The 12,677-nt window shown below is 37.0% G+C and overlaps 1 protein-coding gene across 2 annotated transcripts; it reads left to right on the forward strand.

Annotated features, from left to right (window-relative positions):
- Positions 1-1,557: 1,557 nt before the first annotated feature.
- Positions 1,558-10,706, forward strand: LOC145601121 (isocitrate dehydrogenase [NAD] regulatory subunit 1, mitochondrial-like). Of its 2 annotated transcripts, none has more exons than XM_081657063.1 (4): positions 1,558-2,215; positions 3,515-3,742; positions 9,334-9,412; positions 9,966-10,706. In XM_081657063.1, the coding sequence occupies exons 1-4, from the start codon at positions 1,667-1,669 to the stop codon at positions 10,238-10,240; spliced, it is 1,131 nt and encodes a 376-aa protein (XP_081513189.1). In that variant the 5' UTR covers positions 1,558-1,666; the 3' UTR covers positions 10,241-10,706. The 2 variants fall into 2 exon arrangements, with proteins under 2 accessions (XP_081513189.1, XP_081513188.1); XM_081657062.1 differs by having other exon boundaries at positions 1,565-2,215; positions 3,503-3,742.
- Positions 10,707-12,677: the final 1,971 nt, after the last annotated feature.

Genomic DNA, 12,677 nt, shown 5'->3' on the forward strand with positions numbered 1-12,677 from the left:
AAATTTTGAGCAAAGCCAACATGGATGAAGCCAAACCAGTTGCCACACCTATTGTCACGGATCCTCCTTTGTCTATGCATGGAGAGCCACTGCCGGATCCTACACAATACCGCCAGCTCATTGGTAGTCTTCAATATCTTGGACTAACACGTCCTGACGTTGCCTTCACAGTCAATAAGTTAGCCCAATATATGCAAAGACCAACTGAACAACATATGCAAGCATTGCATCGCCTCCTACGGTACCTCAATGGCACATCTAACATGGGTTTAACTCTGCATAAAAACTCTCCTCTTACTATCCATGCTTTCTCCGATTCTGATTGGGCTAGAGATAAGGATGATTATATCTCTACAACAGCATATATTGTTTACTTAGGCAAGAACCCAATCTCTTGGTCATCTAGAAAACAACGCTCAAGAGCAAGGTCCTCCACCGAAGCCGAGTATCGTGCTGTGGCAAATGCTACTGCCGAAATCTTATGGGTGCGAAATTTGTTTCAGGAACTTGGTCATAAAGTTACAGCAGCTCCAGTCATCTATTGTGACAATGCCGGAGCCACCTATGTAAGTGCAAACCCGGTGTTTCACTCCAAAATGAAACACTTAGCTCTTGATTATCATTTTGTCAGGGAGAATGTTCAAAGTGGTCAGCTTCGCGTTTCTTACATTTCAACAAAGGACCAGCTTGCAGATGCTCTTACCAAGCCATTACCAAGACAAACTTTCACTACTTTAACAAGCAAAATCGGGCTCTCATCTTGGCCGCCCGTTTTGAGGGGGCGTGTTAAGGAATAATCTTCTCAAAGTAAATATCTTCTATTATTTTGTAAATATTCTCTACCTTGTTTCTAGGAATATTAGTCAATATAATTTAGCCATAATCTACTCCTTAATCTTAGTGATTGATTGATTGTAATCTTGTATAGCCTATTTTAGCCAAAGCCCATACCAATTGTATACTATATATATGTAATCGTTTAATGAGAATAGTACAACTTTCTTCATAATTCTTATATGAACTTCATATGCTTTCAAGTTGGCCAAATTATTTAACGCGACCTCACACAAAGTCGAACAACAACTTTTTTTTTTTTAGTTAGACTTGTATCCAGACCTGTTTTATAGCATAGGATCCATGAAAAACGGATATTGATCAACGGATCCGGGTCGGGTATAGATCTATTACCATCCTTATGCATGAGCATGAGGCATGGCCCTTAAATATTGAACCACTAATAATCCGTGTCACCAATTAATTTATAACATAGCTCAAATTTTAATTTTGAACTCAATTAATTTGCGACCCAAATCCAATTTAATCCGGGTGAACAGGGTGGAACCAAAAACAACAAAAAAAAAAAATTCAAAACATAGCCCAAATTTTAGTTATGATTTGCTCCTTTCCATACACCCATAAGTCATGAACTTCATATGCTTTCAAGTTGCCCAAAAAAGGTAAACGCAACCTCTCACAAAGTCGAACAACACCAATTTCATTACACCCCTTTTATCCATTTTATTTATTTTTTATTACCAAAAAAAAAAAAAAAAAAAAAAATAATTTCCTCGAGAAAATAAAATTCTCATCCCCCTGATTGATCATTTGTAGTCTTCCAAGCTTCATCCCCAATTCCATCACAGTCAACACCGCAATTCTCTCTCCGATGGCTCGGCGATCAGCCCCAACTCTCCTGAAACGCCTCATCGACACCTCTTCCGGCCTAAACCCTAACCCTAACCCTAACCTCACGAAACCATGGCTGTCACACTCAAGATCCGTCACCTACATGCCCCGACCCGGCGACGGTGCTCCACGCAAGGTCACCCTAATTCCCGGTGACGGTATCGGACCTCTGGTGACAGGCGCCGTTGAGCAAGTAATGGAGGCTATGCACGCGCCGGTATACTTCGAGAAACACGAGGTACGAGGTAACATGAAGAAGATTCCAGAAGAAGTGTTGGATTCGATTCGGAGGAATAAGATTTGTTTGAAGGGTGGTTTGGCGACTCCTGTTGGTGGTGGTGTTAGTTCGTTGAATATGCAATTGAGGAAGGAGCTTGATTTGTATGCTTCTTTGGTTAATTGCTTTAATCTTAAAGGGTTACCTACTAGACATCAGAATGTGGATATTGTTGTTATTAGGGAGAATACTGAAGGGGAGTATTCTGGGCTTGAGCATGAGGTTGTGCCCGGCGTCGTCGAGAGTCTTAAGGTAATTCTATGTTTTGGGTGTTTGATTTGTTGTTTTTGATTCATGGGTTGTTTTTTAGTTGTTGATTTTGGGTTTTGTTTGTTTTGATTTGGTTTAATTGGGAATTTTGAGAATTTTGATGATGTTGACTTTGGAATTTTGTTGAGATTTTGTGTTGTTTGTGGTGATAGCTGATGAGGATTGAGTATGTTTTTGAATTTGGAGGAATGGAAGTAAAATGGAGTGATTTTGCTTAGTTTTACAACTGTGATTGGATTAAAAACACATGTAATCCAATGTGTTAGGAATATAACCTTAATTTTCTTTATCTGCCTTGATATTTGACTCCAATCGTCATCATTTCACCAAAAAATGAGTGCTAAGCAGTTAAGATTTAATGATGCAAGACTGTTAGCTGTAGATTGTCGAATGAGATTGTGGACGATGCCCATTTAAGTAGTAGTTGTATTGGTGGATATATGTTGATTGCATGCCTACACAGGACAATCCTGGAAATTTTATATCAAATCGATTGTTTAGGATTCATAAGGTATTCAATATTGAGAATTAGATGGAACAACTTGTTTTCTCAGAAATGGTTGTTCAAGAACCATGAATCTGTTACCAATGCTTTTCTTATTTTGGGTTTATCCAAATTCAGCATTTGACACAAAACAATCATTGCCTAGAACTCCACAGGCTCTTCAAAAACACTTAGGTGGGTATAGATTTGATCTAACAAACATGTTCATGAGGTTGTGAAGTTTGGGTATGGGTCAGTGGCAGGTTCTTCAATTTTGGGTTGGAGAATTTATGGTTGTGACCTTGATCTTTTGGATTTGGATCACTTGGGTTGACCCTTCTGTCAATTAGTGATGATTTATTTAGCTTGTCAATTACTTGGGTTGACCCAACTTGTAAAGGGGTGGAATATGGTAATTTTTTAGTTCATGATCGATTGTCAATTAGTTTACCTAAATTGAATATGGATTGTCAATCGTTCATGAACTGCAGATTTTTTATCAGTTATAGGTTGGTTTTCTGTTCCAATCATTTAATGTAATTGCTGTAAAGATTAGGTCTTAACCAAAGTGAACAATGGAAGTTTTTTATGTGCAATTGAAGGGGTAATTTTTGTCTTTTAGAGAACTTTTTGTGCTACACTGCTGCCACATTTAAGGTTTATCTCTATTTTGGCAGATTTTTGGACCCCTGTAGTAGTTGTATTACTTGATTTTTTCTATATATATATCTCTACTGTTTGTACGGTATGGCATACTTCTTGGACTAACTTCACGTCTTTGCTAGGTGATAACAAAGTTTTGTTCGGAGCGCATTGCAAAATATGCATTCGAATATGCATACCTCAATAATAGAAAGACTGTGACAGCTGTGCACAAAGCGAACATTATGAAGCTTGCAGATGGTCTTTTCTTAGAATCCTGTCGAAAAGTTGCAAGCAAATACCCTGGAATCAAGTATAATGAGATAATTGTGGACAATTGCTGCATGCAACTCGTATCTAAGCCTGAACAATTTGATGTGATGGTATGTGGATCCATTAGTTGCATCTTTGCTCTAACGTCATGATTTGCTTGCATTCATTTACATTCTAGTTGGAAGAAAATTACTTTTGCTGTATTTTTTGGCCTTACTATCTTTGACGTGTTAATTACAGTTACCTTTTGTTTTTGGTGAGTCAATAGCCCTTACCTTTAGTCAAGCATTTGTCAACTTATACTTGTACTACCAGTTACCACTTGTGGACCTGACCTACTCCATACCCTATAGACCTATAGTAGATAATTTGAAAACACAACTTCTAGACTAAGCAATACTAATAGACAGCTACTGCCTGAAAAGCGAACCATAGAAGCCATTTCACACAACATTACCAATGCCTTCTTGATTCTTATGGTGGATCTAGTTTCAATTGACTGGTTCTTTAATATAATATAATTCTGTATTTTTTTTAGTGGACCTGTTTTTTTTCCCTCTCCGGTGGGATTGAGTTCATAGTTGTGTCAATTTCAATAATTGACATTTGCTGAATTAATTTCAAATAGACTGGTGATCTAAGTACCAAAGTCACGTGGCTTATTGTTCTGGATGGAGATAGTATGTATTTTACCAGCAGGTCCTCTAATGTAAATTTATCAAGATTTGTGATCCTTTTGTTTTTCAATATAGACCACCCATTTGAGCTGCTGAGTAGTCTGGATGTATTAGAAGGTTTATGAACATTGATGATTTGAAATTGTGGATTTTTAACAACATGCTCAAGATTATCGAGGTATAATTTACAAAGCTCATGAGTTCCACCACAAAACTATGGGACACAGTGATAGACTTTAGATTCAGGAAATGTATGAGGTTCACAGAACTAATTTGGGTCTATGACAGGGTGGTCTTCCATGAAAGCTATATATTTGATAAGGAAAATGATGGAGTATTATTGGCCTAGGAAAAAGGATTTACACGTGATTTTCATTGACCTGTATAAGACTTAGGACAAGGTGTCAAGGGATGTGTTTTGGTGGGCTATGACTAAGACGGGTGTTCCTCATGAGTGTATTGACCTAGTTAAGGATATTTATCCAGACATCAAAACAATTGTAAGGGCTTGTAGGGGAGTAATGAAGGAATTTTTATTACTATTGGACTACCCTTTGGATTGACATTGATTTCTTTCCTCTTTGCAACAGTATTGAATGAATCAACAAGATCTATCCAAGGTGACAAACCTTAGTGTATGCTGTTTGAAAATGCTATTGTATTAGTGGATGAGACTAGAGTTGGGGTTGATGCCATATTAAAGAAATTGAGGCAGAAGTCTTCTGGTTTTAGACTAAGTCAAACCAAGACTCTAGCTTTAGTACTACAAGGGTAAGTGGAGTACTAGGGATATAGTAACATTGGATGGTTAAAAGGTGCACATGAGCGAGTGTTTTAAATGGTAAGTTTTGCAAAAGAACGGAGAAAAGTACCAGAATCAGAATGTAACCTATAGGATTATGTAACAGTTGCCACATGTCACCTTCTAATTGGTTTTATCTTAAAATTATTATTTTGGAAAAAAATAAAAAATAATAATAAAAAAAAAACCAGCCCTCTGCTCTCCTTCCTGGTTCCCCTTCCCTGCCCTTCCCCGATCCCACTGAACCAGCTCTTCTCACCGCCGCTGCGCCGCCACTTTCTCCTCTCTCTTGCAAATTTTTTTAGATCCGGTTGTTTGGGTTGTTTTTGGTGATGGTTGGGGTTGGTTTTCGTATGGCAAAGGTTGTTTATGGGGGTGAATAAAGAGGTTTTGGGGTGGATGAAGCCTTCAAGCTTTCATTGCTTCCTTATTAAATTAGATTTTGTAGGAATTTCAATTAATTGAACTGCATTAGCATGAAAAATTGAATGATTTTGGTCCCTTTGTTAGGTTGGATTTTTGAATCCGATTTTTGGGTTGTTTTTGTTTTCATTATTTAGACTGTGTTTTTGGGTGGTTTCAATTGGGTGGGTGCATAGTGCTGGTAAGGGTGGTTTTGATAGTGGGGTTTTGGGTTTTAAGGTGGTTTTGGTAGTGGGGTTTTGGGTTTTAAGGTGGTATTGAAGGTTGGGGTTTTGGGAAGTTTCAGGGTGGGGGAGTAGGAATGGGTGGTTTTCTGGGGTGGGGGAAGTGAAGGGTGGTGGTTTCGGACGTGGGTCAGTTTGGTTCTTGGGTAGTGCTGGTGGTGTTTTCCAAGTTGGTTTCCATGGTGGAGGGTGGTGACTGGTGAGTGGGAGGAGAAAGATTAAAGAATTTTTTTTAAAAAAAAAAAAAATTAACTACTTAAACAGGTAGTAGGTAAAAAGGCTTGTTTTGAGAAAATAGGGGACAAAGGTTGACTTGTTCCCAGAATTTCCAAAGCTTGGCTTGTTTTGAGCAGGTTGAGCAAAGGTGGGATTATTCTTTCAATTTTAGTTAATTTGTCAAATAGAAGCAGATAACATATTTTTTGAACAAAAATTTACTAAATATCATGTTTAATAGAGTACATAATTAATTACAAAAAACATTTTGGTCTACTAAAACAAAAGAACGGATGTAGCATGTAAAAAAAGATTCTAATGCTGTGATTCATCAGACAACGCGGGGCGAGATATGTGATTTTTTTTGCGGCGTTATATAATGGGGTTTTGCGGAATGACAAATCCAAATTCTGTTACAGAACCAATGTTCTACAATGGAATGGTTGAGTTTTAATTCCATGTTCTGGATGGCTTAACAACTGAAGTATTGCATGATTGTAGTCTACCTTTGAAGTTAAAGGTAAAATTTTATCAGACAACTATCATCACAATGTTTTTATATGGGTCAAATCAGGCATTCAAGAAGGATCATACTAGGAAGATGAAAGTAGCAAAAATGCGTATGTTAAGTTAGATGTGTGGGAACACCGTAAAGGATAGAATCGAAAATGAAGATATGCAGAGGAAAGTTGGAGTTGCGGGCATTGAGGATACAATAAGGGAGAATCGATTGCGTGGGTTTGGTCATGTGAGGCGGAGATGACTCACCAGTAAGAAAAGTAGAGGTTTGAGATCAAGATCTCAGAATAGGCCGAGGAAGACTAAAGATGACTTGGATGGAAGGAGTTGAGAAGGACATGAGAAAGTTAGATTTGCAGGAGCACATAACATTAAGCAGAAGGGTATGGAGGGAGGGGATCATGAATTCATGGTTGGTGAGTACAAGAGATAGAATCTTAACCCAATCTTTGGACTAAACTTGGTTGTTGTTTTATATTTGTGTTGGCTTTTGATATGGTGGCCAAACTAAATAAATGGCTAATTTGGTGGATTCTATGTGGAAGAAAGTGATATTGCTGTATAAGGAAGCTCACTGAAGGAGTGAAGGAAATAAGGAATATAATGGAGATGTGAGTGCCTTAAGGACTTCATGGAATTCCTAATTGAAATGTTCCACAATAGATCTTTTTGAGGTATTGCGGATGTTGGATAATGGTTTTTTTTTTTTTTTTTTTTGGAATTGGAATTGGATAAAAAACCTGATCACGTTTGACTTCTTTTCAAGTCAAATTTCATTATTTTAGCTTTCTCATCTAGCTTGAACTGGTGGTATACAAAAGTTGCCATCTACAGATTCTTCACCACTGAGGTCTTTGGCTGGGGCCATGTTTGTTTTTCAAACCACCCTTGTTAAGAAGTCTCCTTAACAACTTCTTCTGAATGTTCTTTTCTGCTAGCATGCCTTTGCCATTTCTATGATACTTTTTTTTCCTGCCTTTTTCTCAGTGAAGGTGCATTTTCTTGAGGAGTTAACTTCATATGAGGCTATGAGCCAGTGTTTATGCCATACTTTTCACTATTGTAATTTTGATAAAGTTTACTGTATCTTATCTATCTTTTCCACTCACTTCAGGTTTTTAATTTAGCTTTGATGTTTTTGAGTTAGAATGTCTCAGGAAAATATACCTTTTGTCTATCTTTTGTAAAATAAACCTAGTTATTTGATTGAAATCATCAATAAATGAGGTGAATTACTTTTTACTAGAAGGGATTCCCTTTTGGCATTTGCAAGCATCTGCCAAAATTAGATCCAGTGCTTTTGGTGTTCAAGCTAGTTTCATAGGAAATGGCTGCTTATATAGTCCAGCTTTTTAAGCTCATCTTAATCAATAAATTTTGGTGACCCAAATGGAAGAAAAGTCTCTCATCATATAGTTCTTGTTAAGGTCACACGTTGAAATTAGATTGGATTGCAATGAAATAGTGGTGATTGAAGGCTCTACAATTTGGTATTCATTGGACTCAAACATATTTGGCACAGCATCAACTTGACAATTTTCTTTTGGATGATCTGTTTCACATCTTAGAAAAGTTGAAATAACCCCTATTAGAAGTTATCCAAACATGGTTGCAGAAAATGACGATGTAACAACTAACAAAATCCAAGAGCATTGCTAAGTTTTTAGTTCCTTACAGGTAACCAGACCTGATTTAGGCTTTTGGAAAGTTTATTTTCAAGGTTCTGGTGTTAATCAAGTCTTCTTGAGCTCTTTGAAGAGAGTAGTTATATTCCTATGATGCATTTCAAACTTTGGGCACTGTTGTAGGACTTCCAGCATTTTGCTGAGGGCTGGGCAGTTGTAAGCTTGTAGTTGATGACAAGTGAAGGCTTAACCAGTCTTGGCCGGGTTTTCTCACCTGAGTGCTGTGAGAAGAGTACTGATATTCATAAGGTCAATAGATATTCATAAGATGAATATCAAACTTTTGGCACTGTTCCAGGAGACTTCAAGCATCCTGCCAGAGGCTGGGCAGTTGTAGTTGAGTGAAGGCTATAGCAATTTTGGCAGTGTTTTCTCATTCAACTTGCTCGTGATTTCATGGAAATGTAAAAAACAAGAAGTAGTTGCGCAGTATGCTAATGCTGAATGGAACGTAATGTTATTAGCCATCAAAGCAGTTTAATTAAGAAAAGATACCAGCCAATGTTTGCTGTTAGCAATTGTTTAAACTTCATTAGTCTTGGTGGATAGCTAATTGAGAAGCATTCAGTTTCCCGGGACAAAGCTTATGAAGTTGAAGTTACAAGTGGTTTGAGAATTGAGACGCAACTACAAATTGAAATAACGCTTATTTGTCCGTTGGGAATCCAGTGGGCCAACTTTTTCTACATTGCATTACCAAAGAAAATCTTTTAGTTTCTACAGCTTGACATTGGGCAGTAAAAACTCTAAGGAGTCTTTAAAATGAAACTTCTGGATTCTTGAATCCATATTAATCAATGAATAATGCTGTTGTTCAGATACCATGTATTGTATGGGAACATGAAGTTCAAGAAGAATCATCAACATGTGTCTTGATCTGTTTGGTGTTTTGCCTGTAATATGCTTCTTAAAATACATACTACTGTTCATCAGGGTGCATTCTTATAGTTGTACCTTTGATAGCTTTGGTAATCCCGTGGAAATTATTTAAGAAATAAAGCATCATTCTCAATGTCTCCACTTTCTCATTTATGTTTTTTGATAATTTTATTTTTGTGAGTTATGTTAGCTCTTTTTAAAAAGGTATGCAACTCTTTGTGCTAAAAGTCTATTGTAGATTGTATGTCGACCTGCTTATGTATCATGATCTTTTAGGTGACGCCGAATCTGTATGGGAATCTTGTGGCAAATACAGCAGCTGGTATAGCTGGTGGTACTGGAGTAATGCCTGGAGGTACATTCTACTCCATGGTTGTCTGATAATTAGCTCAGTTTTGTGCTTTTAAAGCTGACATATTTAACCAGGCTGAGCAAAAATTAAAGATTAATGCTATTTGTGTTCACTCCATAACTTGTTGGGATTATCTATCGAAACCACATGCTATGAATATTTTCTTTCCTACTTGTTGGGAAGATCAGGTTATAAGCCTGACGGTTATATAAAGATTTTGACTCATTGTTTGCCTTCTTTTTCCTCTCCAGTTGTTTAGATTGATTTGAAATGCAATTTTATGTAGGTTTTGGGTTATTCTTTGGTTGGGTCGAATAATGCTTGTTCATGATCAAAAGTGGTGGTTATGCTTTAATAACATGCCAATTTTATTTCAATGTTTCAGTGCAATATAATTTGTGTAGATAAACATATAACAATGTAATGTGGTTGGTAATTTGACTTTTGAAATGATGTACAACAAGATTTTGTATTTTGAAAATCTTAGTAATTAGTAATTTGGGTTTAATATGAGTCTAATTAAATGTCTCATTATTGATATATTTTGCATCTGAAGGTAATGTGGGAGCAGATAATGCCGTGTTTGAACAAGGTGCTTCAGCAGGAAATGTTGGGAGTGATGAACTATTGAAAGAAAAGAAAGCTAACCCGGTAGCTCTTCTGCTCTCATCTGCAATGATGTTGAGACATCTCCAGTTTCCTTCATTTGCTGATCGATTGGAAACCGCTGTGAAAAGAGTGATAGCAGAGGGCCAGTATCGCACCCCAGATCTTGGAGGTGACAGCACCACCCAGGAGGTGGTTGATGCAATCAAACAATATCTGGACTGAAGTCATTCTACCTGGTTTTTGACTGTGAAGCCTGTTGACAGGCCTAACCTTCTTGGGTATCTGCTTGCAGAATAACCATACCATCAAGATCTTCTTGTAATTGGCAAATACTTTGGTTTTAATAATATATGATTCAAGATAAAGAATCATAAGATTGAAAGACGTCGAGCATTCTGAGGATATAGGAAATTTTATCAGTTCAAGAAAAAGCTGATTATAGCTTCCTGGACTCTATTGGCTTTGCACTGAAGATGTGGAAGGACCATAGGAGACTGGAAATTGATGTATATTCTTTTGTAATTGTTTAATTGATAGCTAAGCGCTGAAGGCTGCTGAGATTTCTGTCATGTTGATTATTGTGCCTATATATAATCTTAGTAATGCTGATGAAACTAGAGAAATTACTTGCAGATAACATTCAGCAGGTTCAATTTAATAATATTGCAGTTTTTCCTGTTCTGTATCACCTAGAATTATGTCCTATTAATTTTTTTTAATTAACTTTTGATTAATCAAATCTCACCTTTTTAATGTGCAAAACACGAATGAGATTTTTGTTTGGAGATGAGGGAGTATTTGTTTATCTAACGTTGTCTAATCTCTCTAGTCTTTACCCAATAAAAATATGAGGGTAGTACATGTTTGTCCATTTCATTAACAATAACTTGAAATTTTACAATCCTAAGACAATAGAATGAAGATGCACTTCAAGAAGCTTAAACTACTGATTACTACATAAATCTAAAATTTTGCAGCATGAGAAGCATTAAGATATCTTCGATCTTCTGGTTGATCTTTCGCTAGGAATCGATGGAAGTTTAGATAATCTCCTTAAACCATCTTCCCTAACATCACTTCCATGCTTGCATGAAAATGTAATCTTCCCAATATTAAATAATGATCTGAAACCAATTCTCTTACTACTTTTGGTGCATTCTTTCATGGCAATGAGGAAAGGATCATCACACGGCTTACATAGTCTCGTTACCATTGACGCCCTTTGTGGTGGCTGAAATGCCCGCCATGGAGGTGGAGGAATCTGCATGAGACCAGGGCTAGATGAAGATCTCATCAAAGGTGTTGAAGATTTCACGGAACATGAAGCCGAGCCTAGGCAGTCCTCTGCCTGTTGGAGATGGAATTCAACATTATTAACAATACTAGGGTCATTGTTTGGAGAGAATGGACCCAATGTAACATTACTCATGTTGTGTAGTAGATTAAGAAATGTGGGTTTTGGTGAAAACACTCCTGTTTATAATGATAAAATTGGTGTACAATATCATACCTTCCATGCTTTCTAACGGTAGGGTGACTAATAACGCAAGCAAGTGAAACATGCAAGAAACAGGTTTTAGGTCATGATGTAAGGGATATTGGGGCATTCCAAGAATGCTTTCACCACTTTATTATGTGGGTTTGACTCATTCAAGGGTGTAGTCTTAAGGAGTTGGTGAATGTGGTATAATGTTGGTTAGAGCGACACCATGGTTTTGATAACAACACCATGGGATGGACAAATAAAGAAATGACAAAAACGCTATAATCTGTACAATGGGATTCATCCATGCTAAATCTATACCACCTCATGATACATACAATGTACACTAAATTAGGAATGTAAGTGAGGCGAGTCAAGTAGGATAACTGCTCCATCCCCACCTCAATGGGGCAGAGATAGATCTAGGTTTGACTGGTAGAGCGGGTAGGATGGGGATAAAACTATACCCGCCATGGGTGAAGCTGCCCCATCCCCGCTTGCCCCACCCCATACCTGCCTCGTACCCGCGCGTCCCATGTATTTTTAATATTTGTTGTACTTTTATACATATGTTTAATTTTTGAAGTTAGATTTATTAATTTGGAGTGTGTGACATTAAATACTAGTACTTTTTTTTTTTTTTTTTGTACTTCATTATATTATGTATTTGAACAATTAATACTCCTTCCATCCCTTAATATAAAGCCTCTTTTGGTTTTTACGCGAGAATTAAGTAAGTTAACATTTTTTTAAAACTAATGATTAAAAGTACATATGTGCATGTGGAGTTAGAGAGAAATAGAGAAAAAGAAAAGGTAGTTGTGGGAATAATTAAAGATATATATGAAGAGAGAAAGTGTTGGAAATTAAATTGATGTTAAAAGTACAAATAAGTAAATGAAAAAGATGACAACTCATAAAAAAAGAGGGTAAAAATGTCAAAAAATGCAACCTTTAAATAGACAAAGGCATTGTATTTTGGTTTACCCAAAAAGAAAGTAAGGCTTTGTATTAAGGGATGGAGGGAGTATCTTTTTATTGGGTTATATTATAGATTTACAATAGGATTGTATTATTTGTGGTGGGTTTTATGGTGTGGACTAGGTGGGTGATGGGGCGGGAAGGTGGGGCTGAGGCGGACATGGATATCCATGTGGAGGGGGGAGGGGGGTAGGG

Source organism: Chenopodium album, chromosome 21, assembly GCF_948465745.1.
Source record: "Chenopodium album chromosome 21, dcCheAlbu1.1, whole genome shotgun sequence".
Lineage (NCBI taxonomy): Eukaryota > Viridiplantae > Streptophyta > Magnoliopsida > Caryophyllales > Amaranthaceae > Chenopodium > Chenopodium album.

Coding starts and splice junctions, on each gene's coding strand:
- LOC145601121 (XM_081657062.1), top strand. CDS start 1,667: ATGGCTCGGCGATCAGCCCCAACTCTCCTGAAACGCCTCATCGACACC. Junction 3,743..9,333: donor CTGAACAATTTGATGTGATG/GTATGTGGATCC, acceptor ATGATCTTTTAG/GTGACGCCGAATCTGTATGG. Junction 9,413..9,965: donor TACTGGAGTAATGCCTGGAG/GTACATTCTACT, acceptor TTGCATCTGAAG/GTAATGTGGGAGCAGATAAT.